This window comes from Osmia bicornis, chromosome 12, assembly GCF_907164935.1.
Source record: "Osmia bicornis bicornis chromosome 12, iOsmBic2.1, whole genome shotgun sequence".
NCBI lineage: Eukaryota > Metazoa > Arthropoda > Insecta > Hymenoptera > Megachilidae > Osmia > Osmia bicornis.
In genome coordinates, this window is record NC_060227.1 from 6,501,694 (window position 1) to 6,517,577 (window position 15,884).

Sequence of the window (15,884 nt, forward strand, 5' to 3'; positions counted from 1 at the left end):
TATTATCGACCAGACACCTTTTCATTCGACTTACTCGTGTTCCTTATGAAGCACGCCAATGTCCTCGCGTGCTTGCATCTGTTTGATGAACTCCTGCTTGAACTTGGCTATTTCCTTCTGCACCTCGTGTTCGTGCGCCTTTCTCATAGCATCCAACGCCGCCAGAGTAGCCTGAGTCTCCTCTGATAAAGCTTGTTCCTTCTCCACCCTCAAGTTCTCCAACTCCTGTCGATGTTTCTCTTCCATCTCCGAGATGATCCGTCTATGAGAGTTCTCCATCGCCAGCAAACCTTTCTCGCAAAGGGCTCGCAGCTGTTTGATCTCCTCCTTGTATCTCTTTCTCGTCTCCGCATCGGTGTCCAGTTCCGCGCTCATGGATCTCTGATAGGCGGCCCTCAGTTCGTTCACGTGAGCGGAATGCTCGGAATCCATGGCGTTCAATCGGTGTTCCAATTTTCTCGCCTTCTCTCGGAGACTGGCAGCCTCATGCTCGTATTGGGACGTTAAAGATTGCCTCTGGTTGTCTAGCTCTCCCTTAATGTCCATCAGATCCCGTTCCTGGTTGCGCTTCAGGCTCTCCAGTTCCTCCTTGTGCTCCGCGGTTATCCTCTGAATGGTCTCTTGCAACTGCTCGCACTGTTTGCAAGTAACGCGATTCATGTACTCGCTTAGCTTCTTGATTTGCTCGCGCAACTGCGAACACTTGTCGCAGACGTTCGACCAATCGGTGACGGTGATCGTTTTTGGCCAAACGATGCTGTTATCGGCAACGTTCTCGCACGATTTCTCTCGTACGCGTTTGCTCAGCTCCATCAGATCATCCTCCAAGCTGAGCAAACTCTGACCGACGTTCTTCAGCTGTTCCTTCGAGCCACGCTTGCCGGATATCCTATCCTCGCACTCCTTGCTAAATTGTTGATAAAGGTAACTGTACTCGGCGTCGAGAATCGGATTGCTTTGGAAATCGTAATCGTCCGCGAACAGAGAGGAAAGAAGGTCGTCGTTTCGGATTAGACTAGATACGAAAGTCTCCCCAGGGAAGCTTGTCAATTGTCTGGTGTTCTCCTGAAGAAGGCCGATTCTGGCATCGATTAAAGCTTTGTGCGCGATCACGTCCGCGTAGTCCGTCAACAACTGTCGCGATTCGTACTTGCTTTCTACCGTCGACTTGTTCCTCTTCAACAAGCGAAGACAATCTTCGTACGCGTCCGATAGTTCGCGGGTGGAAAGCTCGATTTCTTGTCGCAATCTCGCTTGGCTCGCGTCTATCCAAGACTCCAACGTGACGTTTTCCGCAACGTCGAAATTCAGGCAAACGTCGCTGATGCTGGTGACGTTCTGCTCGTACATCTGACCGCAACGCATGATCACGTGCGACACTTCCGCCTGAACGAGCTCCTTGCTAACCGTCTCTTGGGCCAATGCCCAAGCCTCGCGAATCCGTCGATCTTCCAGTAACTTTTTACTCGAATTGCTCACCTGTTGTTTCCCGAGATCCTCCTTGTCGGACATGCTCAACGTTTCAACAGCCAGAGCCTCGGCGAGCTGGCTAAGTTTCGTCTCTTTGTATCGCCGCACGATCTCGTTCACCTCGCGTTGCTTCTGCAGCAAGAAGTTGAAACTCTCGCTACGAGCAGCGGAAAGTTCGTTCGACGTTTCTGTCGCGTTCACGCCGCCTACTAGTACTAACTTATTCGCTAACACTTTAGTAAGATACTGAATGTAACTGGTGTTTTGGTACGTTTTGGGCTTAGTTCCGTGAATCTTACGCATTAAGCTTGAGGCAAGCTGACTAGTTTCGACCAATTCACTGAGAACGGCACTCCTATCGTACGTACGACCGATCGCTCGTTTGATCTGCCTCAGAACGATAAACTCGAACGCCACCCTCTCGGCGATCAGCTTCATCTTCTCTCTCTCGTCCAGCTGACCGTTCTGCGCCATCGTCTGCCGCCTCTTCGTGAGTTCGGTGAATTTATCTTTAAGTATAGTCTCTAGTCTAGATACCACTACGCCTATTGACTCGGTCGCTTGAGCGCTAGCTTGATTTTTCTTACATTCTAAACACGAGTCCAGGATGTCGTTCACCTCGCGCAAACACTTTTCCGCTTTGTCCTCCGCCTGCGTCGAACCTAAACACTTCTCCAGCCTCCTCTTCGACTTTGACACTACTCGCTCTAATTTCCTCAGCCTCGCGATGATCTCCAACGATACCTCGCTGGTAGACGACCCGCTCACTTCGCTGCACTCGCTGGAATCCTTCTCCGCGTCGCTGGCCATGTTCTCCGTCACGTTTGCCACCTTCGTTTCCAACGTGCTCAATCTGATCAACACTTTCATTGGTTCAGAACTGGTCGCGCTATCCAACGACTTTCTTCGTAGCCTGCTACGATCCAGGTTCTTGGTGTCCCTCCTCTTCTCTTTCTTTGGATTAGGACTCGATTCCTTCGAGCTGCTACCGGTCGACACGGGCGTGCCAACGATGCTCTTACCACGTTCGATCGCGCAGATTTTGTTCTCCAGATCCACCAGCTTGTCCTCCATCTCTTGAGAGATCTGAAAGGACTCGCGACCCTTCAACGACAACGATCTCCTCTTGTCTCTGCTCTCGGCTTTCGTCAGCTTCTGCTTCAGCGTTCTCACTTGCTTCTCACTGGCGGCTAGTTTATTCGTCAGATCTTGAATCCTCGCTGCCATCAGCTGCATCTGAGCTTGATTCGTCTCGTTCACGCTGATCGCGTCCTGTTTGTGCGCAAAGATCTCCAGCTCCAATGCGTCCTGCATCGCGTGCGCTTCCCGAAGTTCCTTGCGCATCGCCCGGATCTCTTGGATAGCCTTCTCGAAACGACTTCGAAGCTCCTCGTACTCTTCCATAATCCTGAAAACAAAATACGTACAAGTGTATTAAATGAGAGTTCCAAAGTCTGTTTTTTAGAATGGACGCTTCAATTCCTTACCTTTCTTTATCCAACGAATTCAAGTCCAGATCCAGCTCGATGTTCGTCAAGTCGCTGAGCGAATCGAAGCTTCTTCCTCGTTCTCTCGAAGCTGATAGTCCTCCCTTCTCTTCCAATTCTCTGACCTTGGTGTACAAACGATCGTTCTCCTCGATTCCTAAAATGAAAAATCAAGTTGATCGATATGTCTCATTTTTCGAATCATTCGATTAACATACCTTGCGACAGTCTGTTGCTCAAGGAAGCAATCTCAGTCTGCAGATGCTCGACGGTCCTGTGACTGGACGCGAGTTCTTTCGTCAGCATTTCACACCGTTCGCTGGTCTCCCTGAGGATTGCTTCCGTCTCCAATAACTTGCACTCTAGCACCTCTTTATCCCTGTTGTATATCTTCTTCATCTTCTCCAGATCGTCCATGTCCTTGTTCCTCTGCTGTTCCGTCCTCTGAATCGTGCCTAACAATTCCTCCACCTGTTTCTCCCTGATGGAGGCCTCAGCCTTCTGTTGCCTCAACCTGGACAACTCTTTCTCGGCGTTCGCGACGTCGGCTCGCGCGGCGTTCAACTGCGATTTTAGACTCTCGATCTCGTTCTCCTGACGCTCGATAATGACTAGTAGCGTGCTTGGGTGCGATTCATTCTGATCAAGCTGACCGCGTAGCAAAGACACCTGGTTCTCCAACAGTTCGACGATCAAAGGATTCTCGTTGCCGCTCGACAGACAGCTGTTGCTCTGCAGATGACCGTTGCTCTGCTCCTCGTCTTCTCCGAGTTCGCAGCAAGCCATCATCAGGTCCTCCGACCTCACGCTGTCCAAGGTGCTTCTCCTGGAACTCGGTGGAGAGCTGCGACTTCTCTTGTACACCCTGGACCTCGAACTCGATCTGGATCTTGCTTTCACCCGCGACAACGCGGTTCTCGTCAAAGGTGGCGACGGAGGCAGCTCCGACCATTCGTGGTTCGCGGAATCCGACCAGCTGGAACTCTTTAATCCGTTGGCCCAGTCACCGTTCCTCACTAACGGCGGCGAAACGGCCACTTCCGACCAGTCGCCCGACTCTCTTCTACCACCCTCTGACGCCGTTCTGTACTCCTCGTCGGAGGAAAATAGAACGGAACGAGGCGTGACGGAGGTCGAGGGTACGACCGAGTCCCTCTCGCGATCTGTGATGGATCTGAGGATGGGAAGAAATCATTGGTACCACGGTTCAAGAGAACTAAAAACCTGATCGATAAGAGAGAAGACAAGATATCGGAAATGAAATCGCTTACGCGGTCGGTGACTGCGGAGTGTTATCCTGTTGACTGTCCTGACAAACCGTTAGGGAATCAACGTTACTATCCGGATCAGGCAAATTGGCAGCCCTTCGAATAGCCGTCATCCAGCTATCTCGTATACCAGCCGTCACCGCGGACAGCACGGTAGACCCTCGATCGTCCCACGCCTACGAGAATCGAAAGAAATCGATAAAAAGGCAAGCAAGAAAACAAGGACATCGTTGTTTATCTAGGCCAAACAGCGGGATACCGTCGAGTGACAGAAGCGATCGTTAAGAATAAAGAATCTTAAGATCTGTTCTAGCGTGAAATTGAGTTAGCCAGTTTTTCTAGCCACTCCCAGGCTAAGCACGGAAGTTAATTCCGGCAATGCAATCGAGCAACAAGCCCCCGGGGAGATTCACGGCTACACTTCCCCGACACGATCCGCAGTGACGTGGATCTCGGTCCAGCCGGTTCGGACAATGTAAATCGTCCGGTTCGAGTTCTGTTTATTTTCGATGTTGGTAGGCAGAGAAAATTGCGGCTCCCGCAACGTCTAACTGCATTTCCGTCCGTGGGGAATGTTAATTACCGTAAATCACCGCGTAGAAATCCGCCGCGCCGTTCGGTCACACTCACCACAGTCTGGAATCCATAATTTCTTGCGACCTGAAGGGGCGTAACGGCGGTAACGGTATTCAGATCTATCACGCCGTCCATGATACCCTTATCTTCCGCGCAAGGATCCCGGTAGTACATGAGACCGCAGCCTCGCAATACGAACCAGTGCTTGTTCCATTCCTGAAGAACGACCGACAACATTGACTTTCATTAGCGCTATATCGCTCGGCTGAACAGGTTCGATGGTAGTACCCGATGAAATGAAATCTTCGAACCTACCTTGCTCAGCGCCTGCTTCATCAACCAGCCTTTCTTGATGTTCAACAAATCCTCTGCGGGTAAATCTACCCTTAATTCAGAGGTAGGAGAGTACCTGATACCTGAAATATCTAGGCCGCATCCATCGGGATCTCCTCTGATCTGTAACACAAACGATGCGACAATTATTACCGATGTCGGTGATTGAAAAATAAATTTCATATTTACGAATTTATCCTGGTAAGCTGCGTTTGCTGCGTCAACCACGTCTCTGGTCGGCTCGGAAGTTCTAGGCTTGATCCTCCTCGCGCGTGGCTGGGTCAAAGAAGCCGCGATGTCTCGCAGTTTTCCTTCTCTTTCCCTCTCGTGCTCCAAAAGTATTCTTCGACAGGCGTCGTCGTCTAAGAATACACGAAGTAAATCGTGATTTTTATGACTTTTTCGAAAGGCTCAGCTGCTACATCGCTTTCACGCCTTTACTAAATAAAAATTCGTCGCGGATCATTTCGCAAGCGTGACTAGGGACCATTAGACGATGGGTAAGCGACGTTAGAGAAGTTTGCCAGGAACACGGAAGACGTTGCAGCGACGATCGCGTGCATTCTAATTACGATGGTTGTATGGCAACCAGCGGCAATATAGCTCGCGTCGTTAATATTCGTCTTGTCGTTATCAAACATTCGTCTCTCGGCGTCGCCGGTTTAACCAATTAATTTCTTTTCCGCCCGAGAGGAATCGTTCGCCTAACACGGCGACGCGAGCACGCCCAGCCGACCACTCCGTTAATTGACTGCCAACTAATTAATAACCTGGGACCCCTCTCGCCGTTACCGCGTCGACCAACAACCGAGGCCGCTTATCTCACTCGTTTATCCGCATTTTTATCGAACCCCCATCGAAATCTAACCGCCATTAGTATGCTAATAACAGTCTTCACAGGCTCGATCATCGTTCCGCTAAAAAAGAAAAAAGAAAGTACCGTACAACGGTGAAACAATGGCGCGAAGCAAATTGACTTCTCGGCGATTCGTCGTACGAATGAATTATTACTCGAGAAATTGGATTCAAAGGAAAAATCGATGGAAATTTAAGATCTAAATACACGATCCAGAGTGTAAGATCGTCGATTTCAGTTTTATTAGGGTAGAGAAAGGTAAGATGAGAGATAGAGTCAGGGTATCTTTCGGCGATCAGAGTTCGACATAAATCGCGAGATCTCAGGTAGGACTCGGAACCGTTGCTCGTCGTTCGTTTAACGCCAATCTAAATGAAATCTACGGATCAGTCAGAAGAGGAGAGATTACTCGGCACCGCAGAGCCGACTGATTTTCTTCAAGATTGTACGCGCACAATTACGCAACCGCGTACAAACGACGCGCGTAATTTTGCAGAGAAAATCCTTTTGAATTGAAAGCAGCGTCGATCGAATTCGTTCCATGATTATTTGCCTCGATCGTCGCTTCGTCATGCAGTTTCATAGCCGTGACTGTGCGTTTCCTTCAATTTTTTACGACTACAGAAATGTAGCGCGTGGATTACGTTTGTTTTGCGGCACTGCCGCTAAGAAATGACCAGGACTGCGATAAGTTAGTAAACTTGACCCCAAAAGTAGCAAGAAAGTTGCAGGAAACGAATTTTAAAAAATTAAAAATCAAATGTACTGCACGAAAAAGTGCGCTAAATTTAGTTCAGGGGTTTCGCCGCTACGCGGTGATAGTGTTTCAGTGTCCATGAAATGCTATTTTTTCCAATTTTGATTTGAAGAGTTTATTTGAACTATAATGCCATTTTTTCCATAAAACAGTGTTCTAAGAATGATATACAATTACCAATAAAGTTCAAAAGTCGCTAATTTTGCAAAAAAAGACAATTTTCTGTTACATTAGTTGCGCCGATTAACGGTAGATGGCACCAGTGGTACCGTTCTGAAAGCGCGCGTGAAGAAATTGAAAAATTAAACGGTAAAATAAAATTTTCTCACAGCATTAATTTATTAGTCGTGAGAAATCGATAAATAACAATTGTACGCGTAAAAAGTTGTCACTTTGGAAGAATAACGACGACGAAAGTGGAAGGATAGAAAAGGCGAACGTTTCAGGACGAGTGAATTTTCACACGGCTCGTTCGTTCCCGATTGCGTCCGAGCGCTAACTGCTTTATTTATGCCGTCAATTGTCAAGGGAAAAATGGGTCAGGTACGATTTAACGCGGAGCGCAAATCATCGTCGCCGAGAAGAATAGTCGTCGTTGCGACGACCCAGTTTCCTCTTCAATTGAATGGAACGTACCATTGTTGGCGTGCAACCGAATCATGTAACCAGATCTTGTTGCAACGAATTCGCCTGTGAGAACGTTACGAGTGTCATAAAGTTTCTCAGCGACGTATGATCTAGTAAATAGACGAATCGTAGCTGACGGTTCAAGTAACCAACAGTGAGAAAATTCCACCCCTCTGATGTAACGCTGAGAATTCGTAACAAACTTCCTTAGTTTCAACAAGAACTCCGTTAATTCTATCAAAATAGATACAAAGTAAGGGTTTCTTTACGGAAATCATTCTCACAGATTCGACAAAAACTTGGGCCACCAGCAAACTGATCGTTTAAGTAAAAACCGATGCTCCAACCTTCAGCGAAGCGGAACTAAGCTCGCCTCTGGTAATCCGCATTTCCGTCGATGATCTAGCAGCCACGGGCGTAGGCTGCGTGATTCTACGTCTATAGTACATGGAAATGATACAGCGTGGTAGTAAATTAAATCTAATAACATCAGAGTACCCTTCGTTTTTACTATTTCCCTTCCACGAAATTTATCTGAATCACGAGGGATTAACAAATCTGGCGAAAGCGACGTTTCCAAGTGTACACATACACACACACATTCGGGTATATACCGACCTAGTTTCTCGCTGGAACAGGCGGTCCCGCTGCCGATACTCGTTCGTTCCCCGTGCTGATTCATCCTACGCCTGGCCTTGTCCTCTGCTCTCAATTTGTCCCTGGTCGGAGGGGACGCGCTGCTGGCCGGTTGATCCCTGTAGCTGGATCTACCCTCGTTGGGAACGATCGGAGGCTTCTCCGTTAACGACGAGCTGTTGGTGGTGGTGGTAGATATATTAGCGGTCGACGTGGCGGAGTAAACAGTGCTGGCCACGTTTCCGTTCATTGGAGAAGTCGAAGAAACGGAGGAGAGGTAAGAGGAGCCACCGTTCTCCAAGGGTGCAGAGGTCCTCAGAGGCGACGAATTGTTCGCTCGACGATCGTTGTTGGATTCTGTGCTAGCACCGTTGCTCATGTTCCCGCTGCTCACCGTTGTTACCACGCTGTTCGTCACCAGGGACGGCGTCGAGGAGAAAACGGAAGGACAGAGGTCCGTCGAGACGCTCGATTCCGGTATCCACGTGTTGCTTCGGGGCTCCGAGCGACAGCTGTTGAAACGCGGTCTCGGTGGATTCGGAGTATTGCCTGAAAGTAGATTTCATTTTTTATTCGATAAACAAAAAATTCGTCTCGCTAATTATTCAAGTGTAAAATGAATACATACTTCTGATGGTTGGAGTGACCTGAAGAATGGTAGTCTGTCCACCAGGGAACGTGGCATTCCGTTTATGCCGACCCTGAAACAATTCAATCATTTCTCATTTCATTTCCCCTTCGATCCCGATCGTTCGATCAATCGTCCCGTCGACGAGTTTACGGGATAAAATGTCATCGTATTCTCACGCGAAATCCGTCCGCCAATTGAAATCCCGCTACTCTATGGAGGCCACCGTCCGCCACGTTGATCGATTAAAAAATCTTATACTGATTATTGAGTTGCATGGACGGCAGCGAGTTGGAATGCCGTAGAATTTCAACGTGGGCGAAGCGACGAGGGAAGGCGCGTGCACGACTAGGTCGCGGTAGGCGGCCGCAATAACGGCAGATAAGAGCTCCGCTGATAATATTCCGCGAGGGTACGCTGTTCGCGACGTGCATAATTCATAAGCGCGGGCTCCGCGTACCGCACGATGCCGGACAAATGCAAAACGCGAACGATTCAATCGATCCTACCGCGCGAGATCCTCTTTGCCTCTTCATCTCTCGATCTCGATCCAGCAAACAATTACCTTTCGTCTTTTATTTTTTTTTTTTATATCATGAAAATCGAAAGCAACAACTCCGACACGATTATCAACGTATCACGAAATCGCATCGAACAATGATATAAATTTCAACGATAGCAGGTGATAAGACCGAGTGTGTTTAAAGTCGAGAAGGATCGATTTATCGATCCAAGCGAGAAGCAGTAGTTTCAATGAAGTGTCCATGGATAAAGTATAACCGCAGTGCCTAACAATCGATCGATCAATAAACATGAGAAACGATAGTTCCAATAAAGTATCCGTGGGTGAAGTGCAGTTGCAATCGTAATAATGAATCATCGATCAATAAAAATGAAACGCAATAACTTGGACAGCACGTCCGGTAGGATTGATATCTTGAATCTAGCAAAATAACAATACCGATTGATAATTAAAAAATTTCTTTTCTTATTCATCCTTTGACCTGCAGCTCGAACTAACAATAAGAAGAGAAAATACATAGAAGTCTTCTTCAGATTGTTTCGCAATTAACGCGATCCTGTACAGGTGTCCCGTATCCCTGCCGAGAATACTGATCTATCGTGTACACCTTTTACGACTAGTTTCAGTCGAAGCAAGGAAGAAAAATAAAAGTGTACGTGTTCTGTACGCATTCACCGGTCTGCTACTTACACGCTCGCGTGTTGGCGTACGTACCCGTCCCGTCGCCTTGGCCTCTTAACGTAATCGTACGTTTACACCGTGCTGCAGGTCCACCACGATTACCACGTCGAGGTGTTTCCATTTGCCGATCGATCGATCGATCGATCGGTGGCTTGCGTAACGGAAATCGTGGCAGCAATGCGCTTCGCGTTGATTCGAAAAATGCCTGGAACGAACGTGTCCAAACGATCCGCGCAGATTTCCAAGTATTCCTTCGACAGATTTCCTCGTTTCGCAACACGCGCTGACCGCTACAGTAGAAATACCTCTGCTTACCGCGACACGCGATCAAATACATTATTATTCGAATTATCCACTTATCCTCGTTTTTTAACCCTCCGAGTAAAATGAGGAAAATGGAATTTTGCAAGAATCGTTAGAATCGTTGGAAGGACTTGATCGACCGTGAAATAAATTAAATTTCTTTTTATTTCTCCTTCCTGTCCGAATTTTCAGATCCAGTAAGAACGGTTTCTCCTTTGGCATCGATCATTATACTTGCGCAAGAAGTTGTCGAGTTTCAGTAATGCGGCAAAACGACAACCTACCGACGACAGGCTACACGATTCCCAACCGAGCACCTTGATCTATCGAACGATCGCGAAAACGACGCGTAGATCGCGCGAGTTAGATAAAATCAGCGGAGCTCTCTTATTGTCTCGATGTCGGCACCGTTTCCAGTGGCACGGGTCATTGTAGGAACAGGAACGAGCTCGAAGAGTGGCAATTTCACGTTGGAAAATATTCTCTCTTCTATTCGCAACAATCCTGATAATTCATCTCATTATTTATAAAAAATTTATGTTAATATTTATACAGTGTTTCGAGATATTTAACCCGTTACTACCGTCTCCGGTTTGCTCCTCTTCTCGATCGTTCGAGATAATTGCGAGAACGCGTTGAAAAATGATTATGGAATGTTTAATTATCATCCGAGGCTCGAATTCTAAAGCATCTATCCGTCGGAGAAAACTGGTCCCATAAAATCGCGACGAGGTGCAACAGATGAACTAGAATTTCAAAGTGAAACGATGCTGGTGACGAATCAAAGAGACGCGGCATCAAATTGTACTCAATTAAAATTAATTGAGTCGACTCGTAGCCAGTCGAACAGGGGGGCTGAATGGTTGTCAGGCTTCGAGGTTGCTCTTGAATCGCGCCCGGAATCGAATTGAATCGTCCCCGAGTGGATTAACGAACACGTAGGAAGGATCGTTTCGGTATATCCGCGAGCCGGTGCATTCGTCGCTTCCTTTTCTCTCTACCCTTTTCGCGGACGCATAATCACCTCTATTCCATCCAGCAATGGTGAGAAGAAACGCGCAAAGAAGCGAAGGAAAGGAGCGGTTCGAGAGGCGCGGAACGATCGGGCAGAAAAGCGACGATCAGCGTGCGACTACGGTGCAGTTTCCCGAGTAACCGGCATTATTTCGAGCTGTAACGAGCGTGACGCCGCGACAGGCCGCGCTAATGATCGTGCATTATCGCACTTTTGCCGAGCTTGTTTCTTCTTTATCTGTCCGCCAGTCTGAGCTGAGATTCCCGCTTCCATGCGAATCATTCGTAAGCTACATAAGTAATCGTTGGCTAGTTTCTTCCACTCGTTTATTCGAATTGTAATAAATGAATGATCAATGTTTCAGTCGGTGATTCGTATTTCAAAGATGGAAGGTTTCGATTCAATCGTTAAAACTAACAGAATGTTAGCCGAAGGTAAATCGTTTCAACCGTACGATAAAACGTATTATTTTCCCGGCGAGATAAGAATCGTTTAACCAAAGCTCGGATAATTATACAAACAGCGCTCGTTTCCGTGAGCGAAAGAGTAAAAACGGAGCCGTTTTCAAGTACGTAGGTACACGCAGCTAGGATGGTTTCTTGCGAATCAAGGACCGTTTGGCCACGCTCTCTGCGCTTATTAAAGCTATTTCCGCCGGTGAGACAAGTCCGTACGCCGCGACTGGTATTACTCTGCACGCGTAACAAGCATGACACACGAAGGATGTAGTAATGATTATGCGAGCACCGTAATCAACGAATGACAGCGGCCTCGTCGGCGTCACTTCTTTTTCACCGGCGAACCCCCTTCGAACGTGTAATTCGTCCGCTCGAATACCGCCTCTGATTCATCGTTCGACGGATAGATATTGAATTTTCACATTCGATCGTTACTGGAATCGTTCGAAATCACCGCTTCGATCGAAGTTTTGATTACTAGCTCTCAGGCGGTAGCTGGAAATAATTTTAATCGAATTTTTTTTCTAAAATTATGTTAATTTTTCTCATACGAACCTTATTCCTCGAGTAGACTTGAAGCACGTCGGCCCACCACCTGGTTTCCTCTCGGCACGTGCCTTTCACGAAGGTAACGCCTTCCGGCGAGGTGATCGCCAGGCTGTAAGGATGTCCAGTGATGTCCTCCGCAGCGGCGACCTCTAACACCCGGGTCATGTCGATCCTCGCTTGAGGTACCGTTTCCGGCTGCAACAGAAACGGCAAACAGGTTAATCGCGAGGCAGCCTCGATTAAGCAGTTTCCTGGCTGACGACTGGCTGGTAATTTAATTGACCGATCATCAGGTAGATCGTTTAATTTAATAATACAGCAATTTCATGATAATCGAAGCTACTAGATGCCGCGACGACCGGCTAAAGATATCGAAGAGAAGACCTAGAAACACGGTAAGGTAACCGGGTCGATCGGTGGCCAATTTAAATCTCGTATAAAGATACTTCCGTTGAATTTTTCTGATCGATAGGATTCATTAAAGCGTCTGGTTAATTGGAAATTGATTAGGATGACGGAGTGTATAAACATTTACGAGAGAAGAAATTATTTTCAGGATATGCTTTGACGATGATAATTTGTTGTTTGAATTAATTCAATTGGCTATGATTAGCAACGTTTCCTTTTTTTTATAACAGTGTCATTGCGGAATCTGTTGCGTTTAATGAGTTTAAAAGTACTCCACAGTAGTCTGGATTTAATTATATAGTACTAGAGTATGTTTATTGCGATATTTCTTATAGTTGCTCCAATTTCTTGCGGCTTTTCTTCCCTTCCTGTTCCTTCTTAACGTCTGTACCGTATTTGATACCAATTTATATCTCTATTCGCATATCTTAACGTAATTATCCCAGTGATCTTGTCCCGTTAGTTGTTTCTTCGGACTGGCTATATTTCTGTCTTTTAACCCTTTGATACCGGACTACGGAGAAAGGCGGTATCATTTTCTAAATTTTTGCAACTAAATTAATTGCTTGATCACTCGATTAAATTAAGCCCGCATCGCTGGTCGATTTCAATAAGAAATAAAAATAAAAATTAATGTTACATTGTCGGTGGTGGGTTCGCGACTACGAAACATTGTCGATAGGTTTAACGAGCACGAAACGTTAAGCAAACGCGAACGAAGAAAAGAGTGGAGGAAACAATAAAAGGAGGCGAGAAAGAGCTAGAGCCAGGGGTTTCACCGTAATTTCACGTTTATTTGTTCAGCGTGGCGTACGCGTCCCGCGACGCGTTTTATTACAGCCGAGGATAATTTAGTGCGTCGTATACGGGCGACAGTAAAAACGACGCGACGCGAACGCGACGGGCAAGGAACGGGCGAGCAACGGGGCAGGTGGCCGGCAGGGAAATAAAATCCTCCAGTGTTACTTTGTCACCGATTTCGGGCGTAACGCGGGTACGCTTGTCCACCGGAAACCTGTCATTTCAACGCAATAAGCCGGTGTCGTTACTGCAACACTATTTCGCGAATCGTAAACTGGCCGCTTCCCGGCCGGATAGCCTTCTATTACTATCGCGACCAACGCTTCTCGCCTCGTAAAATTAACCTGTCCCTCATCTCCTCTCGCCGGACGATACCAACAACTGTATTTCTTATTCGAAATGGTTCTACAATTTATCCTGCCAAGCAACGCGGTCTGTTAATGATCGTTTAGCATATACGGGGAACTCGTTGATAACGATTAGTAGACAGAGATTCGAATTTTCCGCTCGATCGCACCGATTAATCAAATTATTCGGATTACCAGCCGTGTAATTCATTTTATTTATAAACGCGAACTGTCCGCCGCGAATACGAGGAATAATTACAAGTCTCGTTGAAATATCGCCGATGCAAATGGAGGAAACGAGTTTAGCAAACTTCCTGCTCGAATTCGAGTAATCTGTCGCGTCCGGGAGTAACGCAGTAACGTTCCCTGCAATAACGTTAACGAGGCGCTCGAGAGGAAAGTGTAGCATTATGATAGTCGTGAGGGTAAAAACAGAAGAATCGAACCGTTTCCAATCGATTACAAAGCAACGAGCGTCGCCAGGCTATCGGAAGAAAAAACAGAGCCTCGTTATTGGTCGTAGAAAGTCGACGGCGCGAAGAAAGATCCGTGAAATCCGTGGTACGACCGCGATTCTCGCTCGGCGAACGTGTAATCGGGGTGAACAAGGTGGACGAAGGAAAGACGGATGGAAAAAGGAGCAGGTTGACGCGGAAAATGCTAGGCTCGCGGAACGGTGCTTGTCACTGTAACAAAGTATCCTCCTGAATGGCAATTATCTCTTTGAACAGGACTGACGTAGTATGTATGCAACATGGACGGGTATCGATCGGTTAAAAATCGATCGATCGTTCGTACACGCGAATGAAAATTAAAAGGAAAAGAAATTTCAACATCGCCCGACACGTTCGTGATCAAAGGTTTCATGCAAATTGCTACCCCTCGATTGATGCGTTTCACGATGACGTTGAGAAACACCGAGTACCGACGTGATATCATTCTCGTATTCGTTGTTTAAGAGTTGAAGGGTTAAAAATGGTGAACGAATAATTTTCACCCTCGAAGAAGGCTTGTTCGCAGGCACCGCGTCCATATTTCTCCGCCTCCCTCATCTGGCGCGGGCGAAAAAATTTACATTTTACAAATCTTCTTCCGCGTGTACTCGCACGCAGCCCGGTCGTTCGATCGGAACACGATCGTCGAGGAAAGCGATATTTTTATTTCTTTTTTTCTCTCTCTCGCTGGTTCACCTTACCCCCGCGACTTCTCGTTTACAAGCACGCCTCTTGATTAAGCGGTATAAGAGTACGCTGACGAAATTTTACCGTTAGCAGCCTCTTTTATTGCGAGGGCTGGCTAATGAACCGCTTGCAACGCGCAAAAATCTACATTTAACAAATTTCCGTGCCCGCCACGCGGACACTCGAGCGGCGAATAAACGAGCGGACGGGATAATTTAAGGCGTAACCCTCGCGATGTTTCTGCGGACTTAACGGACAGTCGTTCCCGAATCTGCCGGATCGTTCATTCGCTTCCCTTGTCTCCTGTCTTCTTCTTCCTTTCTTCCTTTTTTCCAACGCGAATCGGCAATAAGGTACACGCGTAATTCGCCCGCTTGCGTGTTACCGTCTGCCTCTCGTTTGACGAATCGACGCGGCCGATTATTTTCGCTCGACGATCAAAACGCGCATAGAATCGACACGAAATTCCTTATCTCTTACCTATGGGACAGGATAATGAGCCGGTTAAAAAGCTGATACACCGTAATCAATTCTAAACTCGGAGCGAGTCAAGCGAACAAAGGGGAGAAATTTATTTTCATCGTCGAAGAGAGGAAATCTGCACCTGGAGCTGGCTAATCCGGTTAACCAGCAACGATAAATCTCTCTCGGGCAAAACGCTGGACGGACGTGTTTGACTGATACAGCATACCGTTAGATTCTTTCGCCGAAGTAACAACAAGTTCGTTTAGCCTGCCAACAGCGGCACCGCGAAATCTACAGCCCTGGTAGGACAATAAAATCCGCGATTTAGAAATGATCATGGCCGAGGAAATTCCTGGCGATCGCTGCCGCGCACGCACAACCTCTCGGCATCCTTACTTTCTATTATCCGCCTTCTTGCCACGGCTCAATGGAGACCGTACAATTAAGTACACTTGACGCTGGTACACGGCAATCCATGAAACGTCCAACGCTCCTGGCTCGCTTCGCTTTCTTGC

The 15,884-nt window shown here is 47.2% G+C and overlaps 1 protein-coding gene across 4 annotated transcripts in view; it reads right to left on the reverse strand.

The window, feature by feature from the left end:
* LOC114871753 (protein outspread) overlaps nucleotides 1–15,884 on the reverse strand; it is a 115,287-nt gene that overhangs the window by 4,884 nt on the left and 94,519 nt on the right. For all 4 annotated transcript variants that reach the window (XM_029178063.2, XM_029178061.2, XM_029178065.2 and 1 more), the window contains exons 4-13: nucleotides 12,174–12,362; nucleotides 8,639–8,711; nucleotides 7,993–8,559; nucleotides 5,324–5,496; nucleotides 5,117–5,257; nucleotides 4,856–5,017; nucleotides 4,229–4,401; nucleotides 3,176–4,131; nucleotides 2,958–3,114; nucleotides 35–2,878 (exon numbers count right to left, since the gene is read on the reverse strand). In XM_029178063.2, the coding sequence (XP_029033896.2) occupies nucleotides 35–2,878; nucleotides 2,958–3,114; nucleotides 3,176–4,131; nucleotides 4,229–4,401; nucleotides 4,856–5,017; nucleotides 5,117–5,257; nucleotides 5,324–5,496; nucleotides 7,993–8,559; nucleotides 8,639–8,711; nucleotides 12,174–12,362 (5,435 nt within the window). The remainder of the gene's footprint in view (nucleotides 1–34; nucleotides 2,879–2,957; nucleotides 3,115–3,175; nucleotides 4,132–4,228; nucleotides 4,402–4,855; nucleotides 5,018–5,116; nucleotides 5,258–5,323; nucleotides 5,497–7,992; nucleotides 8,560–8,638; nucleotides 8,712–12,173; nucleotides 12,363–15,884) is intronic.